The sequence below is a fragment of the Patagioenas fasciata genome, chromosome 3, assembly GCF_037038585.1.
Source record: "Patagioenas fasciata isolate bPatFas1 chromosome 3, bPatFas1.hap1, whole genome shotgun sequence".
Lineage (NCBI taxonomy): Eukaryota > Metazoa > Chordata > Aves > Columbiformes > Columbidae > Patagioenas > Patagioenas fasciata.
In genome coordinates this window covers 45195866-45215818 of record NC_092522.1, presented here as the reverse complement: position 1 = coordinate 45215818, position 19953 = coordinate 45195866, and the positions used below count along the sequence as shown (strand labels likewise).

At 40.2% G+C, this 19953-nt stretch overlaps 1 protein-coding gene across 5 annotated transcripts in view; it reads left to right on the top strand.

Annotated features, from left to right (window-relative positions):
* CHRM3 (cholinergic receptor muscarinic 3) overlaps window positions 1-19953 on the top strand; it is a 272225-nt gene that overhangs the window by 240441 nt on the left and 11831 nt on the right. Inside the window, exon 1 of one of the 5 annotated variants that reach the window (XM_071806242.1) lies at window positions 16987-17214. The exons of the other annotated variants lie outside the window; for them this stretch is intronic. Coding sequence (XP_071662343.1) covers window positions 17144-17214 — 71 coding nt within the window. The 5' untranslated portion in view covers window positions 16987-17143. Of the gene's footprint in view, window positions 1-16986; window positions 17215-19953 lie in introns of those variants that run through there. 5 annotated transcript variants of the gene reach the window in all.

The window sequence follows — 19953 nt, the reverse complement described above, 5'->3', positions numbered from 1 at the left end:
GAAAGTTGAATCATATGTACTACTGTGACAGAAATATGAAGTATATGCTAATCAAACATTTTCTTAGAATTTCATAGAATATCAGTAACCATTTTTACTCCCAAACAACCATTGCACTTACCTGTACATTGTAATCTGAGAATTATGTCTGTACAAGGGAACTGTTACCAGGAGAAATCCAGCCAAATTTGCTACATATGACCAGTTCCTTTTTGTGCTGAGGAATTCTATGTGCAAACCCACGTGACTGAAAGAGATGTGAGAAGCTTCAGGGATTTTGCTGAAGAGCCCTTGGAAGTCTCAGGTGGCCATAAAGAGGCAGAAGAAAAAGTAAATGAGAAACTGGCAGCAAAGAAGGAGGAGTGTTCAAGGGAAGGGGCAGGCCACTCTCAGCACTGCTGTTACTGCCTGGTTTATTTATTTCCAGCATTTGGCACTATAAAAATTGTAAGCTTCTAGCCTTTGTATATGGGCTCTCCAGTGCCACCTAGAAAATCCTCATTAGCTAAATTACTGTCTATGAAAGAAGATAGTGGGAAATCCCCAGCTTAACTCCTAAGTTTACTTAGAGTAGTAGATGTCTGGGAATTGCAGATTCTGCTTAGTGTAGTACAGTTGATGCAATAAAATTAGGCAACTCAGGCAACTAGGCAAGTATGAGTGTAAAGGAGGAATTTGGGGATGTAGATTGCTCCTTCCTCAGAGTTGCTGAAGTTGTATTCAAGGTTAGATTATTATTAATCTTGCACAAGCGCTCAAGGCAGAAAGAACAGAAACTGTAAAAAGCTGCTGCCTCCCAATCTGTGCAGAGAGATGCAGTTCCAGCTGCTGCTCTCAGTCTTGCGTGTGATGCCAGTGCTGAGAGAGGTACCAATTGCTTGAAAAGCAACAAGCTGAGAAAAGCCAGATATTTCTCAACAGCCAATGCACCCCTTATGCCTGGCTGGAGTATATGTTGGTATAATTTTTCAGGGAGCAAGTAAGGAATCTCGGTGCAGTCTGCCTCCTCAGGAGGGGAGACAGCTAGCTGTGTGCTACAGGAAAGCTTTTATATTCCAAAGAATTTATTCCTCTAATTTAAGGACACAGAAAACTAATAAATGTTGCAGTAGAAACTCACTGATATATATATCATGTTGCTCACAGAATAGTTGTAGTTGGATGAGTACATGTAGTAGATCTTTGGAGTCCTTGATTTCTCTTCCTTCTAATTTACAATTTCACTCCTGTCTTATAGAAAACCGTTGTGAAAAAACAAAATCTAATGTGTATAAATAGTACAAGGAAATTATGCCAGCCATAAGAGAAATCAATAACCATTCTGTTCTAGTTTCGAGAATATTCCATAATCACTAAGAAGACATTCTAGAAGAGTTGTATATGTATATGTATACTCTCACACACATGTCTTCACTCCTGGCTGATATGCCCAGCCTTGATTAACTTGTCCCTGATAATGAACTGCTGTTAGCAGGAGTTAAAGATGTGGCCTAAGAGAAAAGAGACAATCTTGCCAGCAGTCTCTGTAAATGCACATATATATTATAGTGGCATCAGCAGTAATAACTCCCATAATCAATATATTAAACTGTCCTCTCTTTGCTCCTGTTATGATGTTATTTTTACTTTCCCAAACTTATCTGTTTAAGTGTGTGTATATGTTTGTATAAATGCATAAATGCACAATATATTGATCCCTGGCAAGGAGCCAACTAGTGATCTGTTTTGTACATATCTACTTCCAAACTGGAAAAATGAAAGATAAAGTTTGGCAGAGGAATACATGTTACTGAGGAATTATGTCTTCTTTCCTTGCTTAGGAGCAAGCCAGTTTAGACCTAACCAAGTTTGGCTTTTTTTTTTTTAATTATGGACTGATAATATACCAAAGTTTGTTTCACAAGTGCATGAACTCAGGCAGTGGGTGCAATGAGGGGCTTTAATACTAAATCTGCAGTTTCTGGAGACAGTCTGGCACTTTTAAAAACTTTAATGTGTAAGATCAGGCTTCAAAATGTATTGCTAGGTGAGTAATACATGCTCAAATTTTCAAACATGCTGAGTACATTTATGCCTGTTAATTTAAACTTTAAAACTAAACATAAAACCAAATAATTCATTAAAGAAAAATAGTATGTGGGTACATGACCAACCACAGTCAGTTGTCACGCACTCTGCTCTGTCACCAACTTCCACTGCTGTTTGAACTTGACCCAAATCCCACCTGAATATAAGACTACGCAAATCTGATGATTTCCCCTCATTTTTTTCTGGGTGATGGAAACAGGACTGGGCGTGGCTGTGGTTGTCTCACTTAACCCCTTCCTGCCTGCAAAAAAGCTCATGTTGCTTCAGCACTGGTATCTGCAGAGCTGGAGTTACACCTTCACCGTTTAGATATCACTTCAAGTGCCAAGTTCTGCAGCTCAGCAGCCACAAGGGAACAGGTTTGCCTGCCACCCACAGGGGTGGCCAGAGATCAGCACAGGGTTGCAGCGGTGGGGTAACAGAAATGCAACAGTTTGAGCAAAAAAGGTTTCATCCTGGGTACAGAGCAGACCTCCAGCACCATGAGCTGAGAGGGTTGCCAAGTACGGGTGAGCAGAGAATTCAAGGACCTGGGGCAGTTGCCCTTGGTAGGAAATGTGTTCTCTCAAAAAAAAAAAAAAAACCTGCTACAATATTTGCAGTATTAACTTATTTTCAAAAGGTTAGCCATGTAACAGCTTGCTTCATTGCAAAAGGTGATCCATTATTTCTGTGATGTTGCTTGTTATAAATCTGCTGGAGTTTAAAGTGAGGTTTTCAGTCCGTATGGAACTGGTTTTTATGTTTACTTGAGAAGAGTAGTTTGCCACATTCAGAGATGCATAGCAATGAAATATAACTTAGCAATTCTTTAAGAGTTGAGGAAATGAAATATTAATTACATAGACTCAGGGCACTTGCTATTAATTAGTTATAGTTCAGAATAGCCTTCCCGATTAAATAAATGTGGGGGTTTTTCTCTATTCAGATCAAGTGACGCACAAAACAGTTAAAAGCCAAGAGCTTAAAACAAAGTTTATGTGAGTCTGTAGTTTGATGTTCACCTTGAGCCATCTTTGGTCTTGATGTTCTGGACTTCTAAGCACTTTTTATATACAATAGTGAATAGCTCAAGGTGAAAAACAGTCTTAGTACCTTTGAAAATTATATCGTAAGAAACTTAGTTTCAAAATCATATAACCACTGTCAGAACTAGGAAAAAATGTTGACTGTTAGACTAAGTGGTTGACCTGACCCTCAATAGTGCTAGGGATGTCAGACAAGACCACTCCCTCCCTTCTCAAAAGGCCGTGTGGCAGATTCACCTCTTTGGAAGTATTGGAAGTTTAGCCCCAAAATTATCACTTTATCTTCTTTCTTCTTGGAAAGTTGATTAATTCATCCCCAAAAAGCCTAATACTTTGGAAAAACTTCAGCTCTAACTAGTTATCTGAGGTTTGAAACCTTTGGTTTTAATTATGATGAGAATGATGCGAGTATGAGTTATAGTTGTAGGACAATACTTGAATGTCATATACCACATGTTAATGGTTTCTAAACACTTACATGTATAATTAGCACAACCTTATGTCTGATTCTGGCACTGGACAACATCCTTTACTCCTGCATATCATGTCAGTTTTCTTTCACATCTTTGGAGTGTTGATGCTTCAGTTCCTTTGGTGATGGTTCATCTAATTCTCCAGATGGATCAAAAATTATTGTTACTGGATCAATCCTTCAGTTTGGGCATTTATACCGCTTAGAGGACCAAGGGAGACACACTGTCATGTTATAGTTCAGTTTGTTCTCCTGAGCCTATTCCAAAGCCTTTTAGGTCATTACCACAACACTACTTGATGAAAAACTGTCTAATGATAGAAAGCCTTTTAAAAAAGAGACTCAGAGAAACTCTACTTTAAACATTTCTAATGAGATTGTATCTGCAGCTCAGTGGAGTAACAGATAACTTCACGTCTGTAAGTCTCACAGAAAGAGCTGGCCAGAAAGCTTCAGATACAGCAATTTCCACTGCTAAATGCATTTTTCAGGAAGTGGAAGACTTTCTCTGGAACATAGCAATTCTACTGAAATTTTAGATCTTGAAGTGTCTAAATGCATTGTGTAGACTACTAATTAATTAACTGGTGTTATTTCTAAAAATTAAGTATTTAAAACACTTTGTGACATTATCAAAGTAAAATATTTTGACACTGAAGTAGTTTCTCTACATTATCAAACTGAAAACTTGCTTGGATTCCAAATAATAATAATTAAAAAATCTTCTGAATTTGAACTATTGGCTTTTCATTCCAACAATAAAAAAAGGAACAGTTTATCTGAACAAAAATAGTGGTTTTCACATGCCCAGTTTTACCCATGGTCTGTCCTGATCGGCTCCAACCACTCTACCAAATGAGTCTTCTTCAAAGCTTTCTCTGCTCAAAGTCATTTTTAATACCATTTTTACACTAAGTCCGTGTACTTTTTTGCAGTTTAATGAAGAATAGTGGGAAAAACTCTGCAACTGGAAAGTTGTTTGTCAGACTACAGTTTTAGAACACCATGTGTATTTTATCCTCCCTTTGCCTGAAGACATTAATTAGTCGTGGCCTCAGGGATAGCTGGAAACCAAACTGACTTGCACTGAGCTAAGAAAATGATAAGCATCTTTAGATAGAGCCAGTATTTTCATAGTTCATAGGGCACCATTTTGAAGCTCTGCCATCAATCGCAAAATTATATGTTAATTAGATTGTAGATTCTAAAAAGCTTTGGTAGAAATAGGTAATACTGAAAGTCAGAGAGAAAACGTTTTCCATGCAGAGATATGGAAGCAGTCAGACTTCCTGTAAATTCAAGGTATTTATTTCATTGGAAACATCAATTACATTGAAGATACAGGACCAATACTTTTCAGATAAGCTACTGACATTATGAGAGATAGGGGTTTTTTGTGGTATTCGAGACTTAACATGATTTATTGAATTCTCTGTTCAGTATATCTTGTCATCCTGCAACCACACAAAGGCTAAGGAGATTAAAGGGCATCCACCAGGATTTGTGCAGTGGTTGTGTAAGAGGCCGCTGTATTTGGTTCAGGAGATCTCCTTCCATTTGCCATTTTGAGCAAACTGCCATCAAATAGTCAGGAGAGGACGTGCAGAGGAACAGCTCCTCAGCATCTGCCTATTGCTGGCCACTCACTGAGGCCAGTGTTGGAGGGGCAAAGTGATCCACAGGCCATATTCATGGTCACAGCTACAATACGGTCACCATTTGGTCCTCAGCAAAAAGTAGTAACTTTTTCAATTCTTTTTTCAACAATTGCCTTTTCCTCTAGTATTCTTTTCCAGTCCTTCATCAACTGCAGGAGAGGTTAAGAAAAAAAAAAAAACAACATAAAATCCACTGAATAGCATTAGGCTCAGTTGTGCTGTAGGCTCATGGAACTATGTTAGGTTATGATTGATAAACATTATTATTTCACTGAGGGTTTTCTTACCATTTTGATGTGTGGGGTAGTGTTTCTATACTTAGATAAAAAATCCAAATATTAGTAGATGGTGAAACAATGAATATGCTACACCTTGCTGTTGGGAGTTTTATGCAATAAATTTCCAATATTTTATAAAGCATAATGTTTTAAACATGCTCTGATGGATGTCAATGGTAAAACAGAGTATAAACAGGATTTATTTCCTTGGAATCTTAAAAGCATCTCTCTAAAAGCAAGATGTCAATCAAGCTAACTTTAGTTTTAAAATTGCGTAATATTACGTTCAGGTTGTTTTATTTTTCAGGCTTATCAGTCATGAACTGTATGTGTGGTCTCTACAGGAGACATACTTTCTACAAACATAGTAGATTTAGGCACATTTAAATCTGTATCAGATTTAACTGGATTTAGGAATATGCATGTTTGAGGAACTTAAATGCTTTTCTGCATGAAGACCATATTTCTCTTAGGATCACAAGCCTGAGGGTCATATCAAGGATTATCTAATCCACTCTCCTGTTTCCATCAGACAATTCTCTTCAGAAGTGTATTGTGCGCCCCCTTAAAGTTTTAAAGGTTGTATGGTTCTGTTCACCACAGCTCTGATTTGGACAGTGATTTGGTTTGGTTTGCTTTGATGTGGTTTCATTTGATCTGCAGTGAAATTTTATTCTTGGCCAAGCTACAGCGATATATAACATTGTGTGATAATTTGAATAAAAATTCAGCAGATCAAGTGACAATAATTTCTTAAACTATTGATGAAGGCAGATGTATCAAAGTCTTGGAACAGGAATTTCAAACATGACTACGAATATACAAATATGTGGGAATCCTGCATGTACTCAAAAACAAGTGGGAAACAACTGTTGAGCAAAACATCAAAATTTCTTTTTAACAATATTTGAAATACCTTTAGAGTGGCAGGTCTGGGCAAGAAACAAAAGTCAACCTCTGGTTTCATGTGTATTTATATTTATTTATATTCTTTTTATCTGTGTAACAGATCTGCATGCAAACTTCTGCTTGCAAATGATTTATAAATTCAGTAAAAAATAATAGTGCAATTATAATATAAATTTGACAGACAAGCAAGATCCTGCTGACCCACAGAAGGTGTATGAATGGCAATGAGGATGCACCTACCTCAGCCTACAGACCATTGCAGAGGGTGTTTTTAGGTTGGGCTTCAGAGCACTGAGGATCTGAATGTTTCCTGATGGTCTCACTGGTTACGTGCACTCAGACTGTCATAGAATCATATAATATTTTGGGTTGGAAGAGACCTTCAAAGGTCATCTAGTCCAACCTCCCTGCAATGTCATCCATTTGTTCCATAACTGCTATACGTAGATCAGGATTAAACCATCTCTTATTTATCCGATGGTGAATTGCAACTTAAATGGTTGTCCTCGTCATTCTCTGATTGGGGAAAAAAAAAAAAAAAAAAAGCTAGTGTATATATGCTACCATTGTTTTAAGGAAAATAAAAAGTTCAGTTTGTTATGTATGTCCCACAGTCACTCAGATCTTGTCTTGCACAGAATGTCAAATATCACCCAGGCATACAGAAAATAACAAGCTTGCAGATCATTATTTTCCTGCTGTGTAGTTACCATGTGGAAAATATAGCAAACAATTTTGGTGCATTATATCTTTTATGCAGCGTTGATACAGTTTATTAATGGCTTTTTCAGAACCCATTCTGTAAGCTACAATTCTAAACTTGTAGGAAAACAAACACTTCTCTACAGGCAAGCATATTCAGAAACTATTGTTTCCTGTTGAGTGCATTTTGAATGAAGACATAAATGCCGTCCTTCATTTTCTATGAGCCAGACTTAATATCATTTTCACAAAAAAGAAACAATTGAAAAATAATCCTTCTTTGCTACTTTACACTTTATGACCTTATTTGCATCTGTGAGTTATTAGAATAAATCATGAATAAGAACAGTAGGGTTTTACTGCTGTTTTGCATGGATGGAAATGAGCTGAAAGGAAAATGAGAGGTCAATACCAATTTGCAGAAAAGTCATATTAATGCAGATATAAGGAACCTTCAAATTTGCACATATTTAGAAGAGATTAGAGTGAAGATCTTATGGCAAACAAACAAAACAAAAGAAAACAATTAGTAAAAAGAAATCAGGATTGCTTGTTATTTGAAAGGCTAAGTCCAAATCTTTTAAGAGCATGATAGTGCATAGCAGGCTGGAAGTGAAGAACTCCAGTTGTCTAAGAGAAGACTGATGAGGACAAAAAAGCCAGTCCAGGAAGCCTCTGAACACACAGGACTGGCTGCACTTGGAGCCCTGGCAGTCCCCCATACAAAACCAGCAGGCACAGAGAGATCTTGCAAAGTCCTATAAAATTGAGCTCATAAGAACCAATTTATTAATCCAGTTGATGGCAACATTTCACAGGACAGGATGGTCTGAATTTCCCCACTAAGTTTGCTTGCACTATCCCTGTCCACGCTACTGAACATGAGCAAAGGGAGCAGAATCAGGGTCTTGGTGAGTGGCTGTTCTAACCAGGTGTGATATTGCTCCAGAGATGTGAAAATATCGCTATTCCACTTGAATTTCTCAAATCAAGTTTTATCTAGACATGCAAACTAAGGTTTGATATTTACCGGGCTTTAAGGAAAAGGTTAAATTAAATAGCTATTAGCTATTTCCTATTAGCTTTTAAGGAGTTTTATTCCAAAGACATGAATATATCTTACGGAATAATTCAGTTGGAACTTGGACATCATGATTGGGTAAACGGATCTTATATGCATTTATAAAAATGAGGGATTAAAGTGACTACCAGAATGACACACAGTGACTCCCATTAGGAACAGAGACCAGCACAGGCTGTTGACTTCTCTAACCATGCAGCATTGGATCTGTGTGTGTACATACACACACAAAGGACTCTATGCCAAAGTATATACAGGGGAAGATGTTTGAATGGGTCTTTTTATTGGAAAGTGTTGACTTATGAACTGGTTTTTAGAATTTCAACGGAACCAAAATGGTTGGATGAATTCTTTGGAAATGTCTTTACGTGTTAGAAGAAAAAAAGTAACTTCCTAAATACTAAAAAGAAAAGATCTTGATTGCCATCCACATCTAATATGCACCTACTAGACAATTAAGTGTACTGAATTTGCTTGCATTCCGCTTCTATCAATTACAGTTAACATTAACATTACAGTGACAATTACTTAATGGAAAAATCTGCCTTGAAGAAACCTTCTAATGGACAAATTATTTTTGTAGATTACCTAGGCTTGCAATAAGACATTCCTATTTAATAGCAATGTAGATTTTTTTTGAAAAACAGCTATAAGTGAAGATTTTGATATTGTTATGAATCAGACTGGGAGATTATCAAGTACTTGATGGAGCCAGGAAAATTAATAATATATAGTAAAAGGAAAGCCACATGGATTCATTCTCCAGTTACTGCTAAAATAAGGCATCCCAGAATCCTGCCCTGTGTGGGTGCATATCAGTTATCCCTGTGCATTTTGTTAGCAGTGCTGATTTTCTCTCCACTTATGTCTTTAGACTGAAGCTGGTGTTCCCTGCCTCTGAAGAAAGCAAGGCACTGTCAGTGTGTTGTGATTTAACCTGAGCTAGCAATATAACAACAGCCACTCGCTCACTGCCTCCCTTTTGTCCCCAAATAGGGAAGAGAATGGAAAGGGAAGGGAGAGACTTGGGGATTGAGATAAACATGGTTTAATAAAGTAACAAAATAACACTAATATACTACTAATAATGTTAATATCTATTAAATGAAAGTAGAATATAAGATATAAGATACTCAATGCAACTCCTGACCAAGCAGCCAGTCCCAGGAAGCAGCACCTGGTTCCGAACAGCCGATCTGGTAGAGAAAAGAGATAAAAAGGCAGGAAGGCCCAGAGACCTTTGCAGACTGGCAGGATGGCAAAAGTCTGAACTAAAGAAAGTCCCAAAAAGAACTCCACCAGACAGGTCTCCGTCTCAGCTCTGACTGAAGCTAGCCAGAAGATCCCGACTCTCCTTAAATATGAAGCATGACACTAATGGGCTGGAATACTCTTATTGATCAGTCTGGATGTCAGTCAAGCTCTGACTCATCCATGCCCCACTTCCTTGCCACCTCACACTTGCAGTCAGAGCGCTCAGAACGTACTTGGCTCTCAGACCAGAGCAGGGCGGTGGATGTGGTCTACCTTGACTTCAGTAAAGCCTTTGACACAGTCCCTCACAGCATCCTCACAGCTAAGTTGAGGAGGTGTGGTCTAGACAATAGAGTAGTGAGGTGGGTTGCAAACTGGCTTAAAGAGAGAAGCCAGAGAGTGGTGGTCAATGGTGCGGACTCCAGTTGGAGGCCAGTATCTAGTGGAGTGCCTCAGGGGTCAGCACTGGGGCCAATATTGTTCAATATATTAATTAACAATTTGGACGAGGGAATTGAGTGTACTATCAGCAAGTTTGCTGATGCCACTAAGCTGGGAGAAGTGGCTGACACGCCAGAAGGCTGTGCTGCCATCCAGTGGGACCTGGACAGGCTGGAGAGTTGGGTGGGGAATAACCTGATGAAATTTAACAAGGGAAAGTGTAGAGTCCTGCATCTGGGCAGGAACAACCCCAGGTTCCAGTATAGGTTGGGAAATTACATATTAGAGAGCAGTGTAGGGGAAAGGGACCTGGGGGTCCTGGTGGACAACAAGATGACCATGAGCCAGCACTGTGCCCTTGTGACCAGGAAGGCCAATGGCATCCTTGGGTGTATTACAAGGAGGGTGGTCAGTAGATCGAGAGAGGTCCTCCTTCCCCTCTACTCCGCCCTGGTGAGACCCCATCTGGAATATTGTGTCCAGTTCTGGGCCCCTCAGTTCAAGAAGGACAGGGAACTGCTGGAGAGGGTCCAGCACAGAGCAACAAAGATGATTAAGGGAGTGGAGCACCTCCCTTATGAAGAAAGGCTGAGGGAGCTGGGGCTCTTTAGTTTGGAGAAGAGGAGACGGAGGGGTGACCTTATTAATGTTTATAAATATATAAAGGGTGAGTGCCACGAGGATGGAGCCAGGCTCTTCTCAGTGGCAAACAGTGATAGGACAAGGGGTAACAGGATCAAGCTGGAACACAAGTTGTTCCACTTAAATTTGAGAAAAAAACTTCATCTCAGTGAGGGTGACAGAGCACTGGAACAGGCTGCCCAGGGAGGTTGTGGAGTCTCCTTCCCTGGAGACATTCAAAGCCCGCCTGGACACATTCCTGTGCGACCTCACCTAGGCGTTCCTGCTCCAGCAGGGGGATTGGACTAGATGATCTTTCGAGGTCCCTTCCAATTTCAAACATACTGTGATACTGTGATACTGTAATTAAAAACACTAACTTTGTCTCTGGGTATCTTCTTGTTCTCAAGCTAAATTCAAACAACTGTGCTAGCTATGAAAAAGAAAGATTTCTAACTGCATGAAGAATATTAACTCACTTTCAGTCAAACCAGCACACAGTGAAATCAGCTGGGATTGGGTCACTCAGCTTCATGACTTCCAGGTTTGATCTCCCATTTTTCTGGTTGGCTTGATTTCTGCCCTGAAGTTTCAATGAACAAATGAAACAACCTAGCAAATACCACTGGCAGCCTCAAGTGCACCCTGACCAGCTGTATTGGCAGGGCTGTTACTGGAAAGTTTCTGTGCCATACTTCCCACCCAGCATCCCAACCGAGGGGTGCACCTGTAAAACTGCAGCCAACTGGGAGCACAGGGAGGTTGGGGCTCAGGAGCTTGCGGTTCAGATCACACACCTGAGACCCTGCCACACTGGCTTCTCATACCTGTTTTTTTTGGCACATGTGGAGGGTAAAATCGCAGCCTTTCATCTCCTTGGAGAAACAGGGGCTCACAAATGTGTTATTAGCGCTAGAGATTTTGTGCACTGTGTAAGGCACAAAAGCCCTGAATTTCTGACCATGAGCTCCCAATAAGCCACATCCCCATCATTGCCTGATACTTTCCTGTACCAGAGACTGTATTATGATTGGAGCTTTAAATTTCTTCCTTTTCTCTCCTCTGATACCAGAATCATTCTTGCTTTCTTCTTATGGTAGGGTTTAGGTGTGCCCCCCATTTCCAGTCTGCCTTCTCAATGACCATGCCAGCAAACCTGCATGCATATTCATGTCTCCACTTTGTCTTCCTTTTGCACTGCCAAAGCTCAGTTAGAATTGAAGCTGGCCACTACTGTGAAGGACAATAAAAAAGACTTTCTTAAATTTATTAATGGCAAGAGGCAAACTAGAAATAGCATTGGCACATTACTCAATGAGCTTGGTCACCTTATTAACAGGGACATAGAAAAAGCCAAGATGTTTAATACTTTCTTCACCTCAGTCTTCAACACCAATGATGGACTTGGGAGCCCCCATAACCCTGGGTTAGAAAACCATGGCTGTGTGAACAATAAACTCCCAAAAAATCCAGAACTTGTACGGGATTTGCAACACTGGCTAGATCCCTACAAGTCGATGGGGCCTGATGGGATTCATCCAACAGTGCTTAAAGTGCTGGCTGACGTCATACTGAGACTTCTTTCTGTGATTTTTCAATGCTCCTGGGAATCTGGAGAGGTCCTGGATGACTGGAAGCTGGCAAACATTGTATCAATCTACAAGAAGGGTGACTGGGACCACCCTGACAACTACAGGCCTATCAGCCTCACTTCTGTGCCTGTCAAAATTGTGGAGAATATTGTTCTGGGAGTTATTGAAAAACATCTGGATGACAACACAGTCATTGGTCCCAGCCAGCACGGGTTCAAGATGGGAAAGTCCTGCTTAACAAATTTAATTTCATTCTTCGACAAAGTTAACCATCTAGTCAACCAAGGGAAGCCTGTTGATGTGATCTTTTTGGATTTCAATAAAGCCTTTGATACTGTCTCTCACAGTATCCTCCTGCACAAGATGTCCAGCATACAGCTGGGTAAACACACAATGCAGTGGGTGAGCAATTGGCCAACAAACCGGGCTCAAAGGGTTCTAGTAAATGGGGTTGTGTCGGGTTGGCGACCAGCAGGGTTCCACAGGGATCCATCTTGGGGCCAGTACTCTTCAATGTCTTTATAAATGACTTAGACTCAGGACTTGAGGGAATACTTAGTAAGTTTGCTGGTGACACAAAACTAGGAGGAACTATTGACACTCTTGAGCACAGAGAGGCCCTGCAGAGAGATCTAGACAAACTGGAGAACTGGGCAGTCACCCACCACTTGAAGTCCAACAACAGCAAGTGCCAGATTTTGCACCTGGGACATGGCAACCCTGGCTGTACATACAGACTGGGGGACGAGATGCTGGAAAGCAGCTCTGCAGAGAGGGATCTAGGGGTTCTGGTTGATGGCAAGTTGAACATGAGCCAACAGTGTGCCCTGGCAACTGAGAGGGCCAGCCGTGTCCTGGGGTGCATCAAGCACAGCATTGCCAGCCGGGCAAGGGAGGTGATTGTCCTGCTCTGGTCTGCACTGGTGTGGCCACACCTGGAGCACTGTGTGTAGTTCTGGGCAATACAATATAAAGAAATTAAGCTACTGGAGAGTGTCCAGAAGAGGGACACAAAGTTGGTAAAGGGTTTGGAGGGGAAGCCTTATGAAGAGCAGCTAAAGTCACTTGCTTTGTTCAAGCTGGAGGAGACTGAGGGGAGACCTCATTGTGGTCTACAGCTTCCTCACAAGGGGAAGAGGAGGGCAGGTGCTGATCTCTCCTCTCTGGTGACCAATGACAGAACTCGAGGGAGTGACAGGAAGATGTGCCAGGGGAGGTTTAGGTTGGACATTAGGAAAAGGTTCTTCGCCCAGAGGTTGGTGGAGCACTGGAACAGGCTCCCCAGGGAGGTGTCACGGCCCCGAGCATGACAGTGTTCAAGAAGAGACTAGACAATGCCCTCAGACACATGGTGTGAAATGTGGGGTTGTCATATGCAGGGACAGGAGCTGGACTCGATGATCCTTGTGGGTCCCTTCCAACTCAGGACATTCTATGATTCTGTGATTCCTCCAATGGCCAAATTTCACAGTCTAAGAAATATTAAGGCTTGTTTTGATTTTTTGTTTGTTTTATTTTACATTACAAAATAAGAATGGTGAGAGGCTTTGCAAATGTGCTAAATTACTTAAATGGAAAAAACAAAGTTGAATTGCAAACAAAGCTTGTTGAAATAAACTCAGTGTGAGATCTTGCAGCATTGGAATTAAGGGTGATATTTCAAATCACATCAGCATTTATTTTTTCCCAACTCTCATATTTTTACAAGTAGAACACATGGTTTTATTTCTACTTCTCATAAAAGGTTTTCCTCTTTTTTATGAAAGGAAAAACAAGTATCAATGGGTGGAAAGGTTCTATTGAAAAATTTATTAATCTGTGTCCTATAATTTGAAAATTATTTCTAATAGCTAAAAGCCATGAGGTTTATTACACCTTTTGAATAAGGTCATGGGAGTGGAAGAGTAGAAACTCTTGTTTCTGCTGACACTTTGCATCTCAGAAATGGCTTCCTCTGGTACACTAATGAATATTTTTTTTTTGCCTTGTCTGACACAATTTACCTCTACCGTGGCAGGAAAAGTCACTTCCTTCTGTGAGTAAATGAGTGATAAGGGACACATGAAAGGGCAGGAATGTGCAAGTGCCGTCAAAACCCTGATTTTTGAGTTTTAATATGCTGCAGCTGCAAATGTGGAACATTTCTCTTGCAATTGAAGGCACAACCAGCATGGGAATATTGAGAGGTTTACATGAATCCTAAAGAGTCACAGCTTTATTTGTATTCACTAGTAAACTGGAGCTTGGAGGATACTGACTGTATGGATACATTTTCAGCTGGAAATGTCATGAAACAGCAATGAAGATTAGCAAGGGGGATTGATAGGGAAACAGAGGCATTTGGAAAGCAAGGTCAGATCAAAACAGGATACAATGAGATTTAAGCACTATTCTCCATTTCAAAAGCTATGGTAAATATTAATACATAGCAGAGTGAGTGTGATTCGGAACTGCCCCTCGAGGATACATTTTGCCATCTGAAAGTCTTACCAGTTCTCTGGCAACAATTAATATTATTGTGTCAATAACTAAGTTACTATTACTTCCTGCAAGATCTTGGAATTTCTGGATGAATTCATAATTTATCACTAACCTCAGTAAAAATGCAAATAATCTGAATCTCTGAAATTGCACCATGTTTGCTGATTAAGGGTACGATTTTAGAATAAGTCAGAAACACTGGATGCTAAGTGCCAGTTCAAAGTCAGTAGATACTTTTCAGTGATGGGTAGGTACCCCAATGCTTTAATTTCATTAAGCATTTAGTTAGAAAATGGACTTTTGGCATACAATACTGAGAATGGCAGGGAAATCCAGCACTGTTTTCATGACCAATTCTCAACACAGCAAAAAATCTAGAAAGGTCTGCCATCTGCTATATTGAAGATAGAGCAAGTCAATTAAATCCCTCATACTCAGTGGTGTAGACACAAAGTAAATGATAAAAGCACCCTCAGGAGTTGTTACACCTGGGCTGATGTGCCTCAGTTTTTCCCCCAATGGTGTTTCAAACCTGATATGATGGAATTTGTCACTAGTGGAGGTACCCATACAGCTGGTCCTGACATAATGTAGACCAAATGCACCTTAAAAACATAAATAAATTAATAAATAATGCATGTTTTAATCATGCTAAGTAATGTACATTACTGTTTTAAAACAGTTGTATTGGGGGACCAGAGCAATGTCATTTCTTATCTGTCTGCTCAGAACTGCTAATGCTGGTCTGATAAAAATATTCCAGTTTTATGTCTTCCTGAAGCATTATTTTGGCTGTGCAATCCTAAAAAGCAGAGGTCCAGGTGCTGTAAGTATTTGGTCTCTGACAGGAGTCAGCAGCCAGTGATTTTGGATCTACCTAAGGTACCAAGTTGCCTCAGCTTCAAAAATGCCTTAAAGCTTGCTTCCAGCTGTTACAGCACCGTGTCATTGTTTGGTCCCTCTGGTCTGACTATATTAGAGTGACATGGGCCTTGCATTCCTCTTGACAGTTATAATTCAATTTACTGTTTCAAATTCAAATTAGTCTTCTTGTGCTACAGGGGAAAACAATACGTACTCCCAGTGAGTGACCTATGTCTTCTTTGAAAGACAGAGTTAAACTGGCAATATAACCGATACTGAAGAGAAGATAAGCCTCTAGGGCAGAGACAGGGTGGATACCCAGTTTATACTGTTTCTATGTTGGTGGAGCTTGAACATCTTCATGTACTTTAAGCCCTCAAAAGTCTCTTTAGCGTTTTTGGAAAAAAAGTATCAAAAGTTCTCTTGGACCAAAACCTAAAATGCTAAAAAGCGCTTTTTTCCTCGGAGAGTAGGGATACATGTTGTTTTAACTGACCCCTGATATGAAATTTCTCATCATCTGTAGAATCATGAGGGATTTGTGACATAGCAGGTTTTGTGTATAAGAAACTTAGAGCTCTGCTGCACTACCAAGGGAAGCAAAACAGGCAACCAGTGGTTGTATTTTGTTTGTTTCTTTGTACGTGTGAGAAGAAAACATAGAAGTACCCAGAAGAACTCATGATGCAGGATCCTTGTAGTTACAAGGATTATTAAAAAATCCCACTTTGCTAGAAACGCTGTGCATAAATATAGCAGCTCAGGCACATTCCTGCACTGTTCGGTCTTGCCTGGTTATTGCTGGTAATAATCATGCAATGCAACAGGACTTGACTTCCTGAAGACAAAGTTGTTTCAAATGTTAACACAATATTCATATGTTCATTTTCATAATAACGTGGTTATATGCCTTACATATAACTTCTGGACTGACCAATGACATTATTAATCAGCACTGAAACATGAGTGTCACTCAAAGAGAAAAGATAAATAAGCCAGTCAGGATGTGGACTCCAATCTCTTATCATATGTCAGCACAGAACCGCTTGAGGAGTGAGTTCCAGTTTCCTTCCATGTGCCCTCTCCCTATGTGTTTAATGTGCACACAGATAAATCCAGGCAGTGCATTTTCCTTGTGCCCATGGGTTTTTTAAGGCACCATACACTCTCTCCCTCTCAGGGACTGCTCCTCCCAAGTAGCCTGAGGGAGCTGTTGGGGCTCCCAGTGCAGCCAGCACCAGGCTGGCTCTGTCAGCTGCCTGCTGTATCAGCAGGGGGATCAGTGTATCAGATGGGCCACTGCTTATCTGTGCCATTCTTCTGCCATGACAATTCACTGATGTGAGGACAGGCCTGGGAACAAGTTGCTTTTCTTTTTCTCGTCTGTCACTTTTAGTGTCTACTTGCATTATCGAGTTTTCCCCACCTCCTTTGTCTCAGAAAACAATACTGAATCAGAGAGGTCCTGTGCAATGACTGTTTCAGGAGCAAGCGTGGTAGATTTACTCAGACTCTTGCTCTGCAGCAGTTGGAGTGGCAGGAAGAAGGACATGACTCAGAGGCTCGCATGTTTATCTGCCATCACCTGGGCACAGCTCGCTGCGCAGAGTCGCTGGCTCCTCCGTAACGCCCCGTCTCTTTGGAAACCTGATTCTCTTTTTAGCTCTGTTCTTCATGCTACTGTACCAGGCATCTGCGATCAGATCTCAGCCACAGCTGAAATGGTGTAAAACTGAAGTAACTGGGTGAGGGATATATATATATTTTTTAATTTATTCATTTAACACAAGTTGTGGGTTTCCTGAAAGTCTGGGAGGCAGTGTGGCTTCTTCCTTCTCTTCAGTAAGGTCATCACTGGCACTTTTGCTGTCACACGTATGAGAAATAGGACATTGATTTGTTTATAATATATGCTAAAACAACTCTGTGCATTTGTCTTCCTCTGTTAACATCTGATATTATCAACAGAACCCTTGTTTTTCCTTTCCTACTCTGTGAATAAGTATTTCTGATGTGACAAACAAAAAATTAGATTTTTTAGGATAGAGGCATTTTTTATAGCAGCACTCAAGCAATTATTTTTCTTGCTTAATTTTGAATAATTTGTAACTGATCATGCTTATTTCTCTAGAAAGGAGCTACACTGTTCTTGACGTCTTCACTCTGTTATACCTGGACTCCTTTCCTAACTGTACTGCGGTTGTAAAAGCCTCACTTTCTTACAGAGTAAGCCATAAGGGCTACCGCAGGAAGAGGGAGGACTGATGAGAGAGAAGTGCTGCTCCAACTAATGGAAATGTCTTTTTATTTCAAGTGAATTTGTTACTACTTTGAGATAAAAGAATCCTTATCCCAAAAGAGATGATTGACTGTGTGCCCTCCCTGCTTTCCATGCGGACTTCAGGGTCCCATATAGAGTTATCAGATTGCATCTTAATAATCTTTTTACCATGCTCTAGCTATTCTGTTGTTTTACCTTCTACCATTCCTTCCACTGCTTTTTGTAATCCATGTTCCTTTTATCTTTATCCAGATTGTTGTTTTATGTACAGTTTAATTTCATGCAGGGCTCCAAGAGCTTTTTAACACACAAGCTTTCACAAGCACATACAGTTTACACTGATCACTCACTTTTCCCCCAGTACCCCAGCCCTGGATGCAAACCCTACCTGCACCCCTGCCTCTCCAAAGGACATCCCCTGGCCCACAGGGCAGGTTTTTTAGGAGAACACAGTGACACTACAGTGCAAATTTCTCTCTGAACACAGGGAACCTCACAAGTCCTGCAAACTGAAATACTGAATTTAAAACATCTCTGGGAGCTGTTGCTCAGGTCATGCAAGTGAGCAAAAGACAGAGCATACACTGGCTCATCTACAGTAAACCTTTCATTCTGCAAGAAATGGGAGAGGAGGGTACCAAGAGCAGTAACTGAGGTTTTCATTTGTCCTTTGCTCTTACATCCACCAGCAGAAATCCAAAATCCATTTGCCTCATCTGGAGTCTGTCCACGAATTGCTGCAGACACTTACCTAATTAGGACTTCTCAGTCCTGGGAGCTTTTAGCCACATGTATCATTTTAGGACTGCCAAGCAAGGTTAAAAAAACAACAAACAAAATACCTTCCTGAATGGCAACCAAATAGGGAATTCTTTTCTGATCCTAAAAAATAATTGATCGGATAGACCCACGGCAACCTGGAAGTACAGCTCAGTGGCAAACTAAAGCACAAAAGTGAAGCAGCTGAAAGATAGAGGCAGACGAATGGAAGGATATACTTAATGAAGCTTTAATACTACTTTTTTTGGGCAATAGGACTCAGTGCAGCACGCATCCCTATTCTTAGTTCAAGCATTAAAGTTCCTCTGACCTTTCAAGGCAGGAGATACTTTTTTCTAGATGCAGATTCTTTTCTTCTAACTTTCTACTTCCTTTCTGAAAGTAACATATTCTACATGCAATTTGAGCAACCTTATCAAAGCTGGGAGAAATATTTTCCTTCTAATTTAGCTAGGACTCCTGATTTTAAGTCTTTTGTTGATTATGCTAGACTGTAATATGTTTGCAAAATTGAGAGTTTATAGGCATGAAAGAGCAAATGCAAACAATCAGGAGTCCACTTTACCTTCTTGTTTTAAAAGCAAAATCCTGTACTTAGATAGCAACCTTTACAGCTAATGTAATTATATCTCCATGTCTTTCTATTTGCCATGTCAGAATGCATGAATCCTCAGAAACAGCAACAAGGAGGGAGTGCAGAGTACCATGAGTGTGTTAGCTAGATAGTGAGTAGAAAACTTATAGTGTAGTAGATGACTATATAGTTTCTGAACTTAAAAATGCTCTTTTTTTTTTTGACGGAATGATTTTAACATTTTACAGGCATGCAGAATGAAACCTGCAAAGATGTAGTTCAAGATCATTCATTTTGTAAAACTGCATATACAAAAGTTGAGGCATGCCTGTGCATTACTGAGTTAAGCTTTGAAGTATCCTGTCAAGGTAAAGTGACATTGTTTTAAAGATCTGCATAAGTCACTCTTCCTGTAGTGTGTGGAAACCCTGTGACAGAATTAGGAATACAAATGAGTTCCACATTTAACTTACTTAACTGTGCGTCCTTCCTTTTTCCTCCTCAGCCTTGTGCCACCTTTACTACATACTTCCTATAACTGTAAGGCAAGAGGATCTTAAAGAAACCCCCTCTCTGTTGTGCAAGCATGTTTAATTGCTGGGGCAGGTCCATTCTGTACACTGAATAGAACCATAGCTTTGTCAATGTGTATTCTTTACACTGGAACTGATTTTTTAAGACTGTAGTTCAAAAATTTCAGATTCTTGGAATATATTTCAAGTAGGCAGAAAAGGCAAATTTTCAAGCAAGCAAATATATAGCAACCTATTGAAACGCTAGTAGCAAGAAGACCCTGCCATGAAAGTTACCAACAGGCATTTATGTAGAATAACTCAAAATAAATTTTTC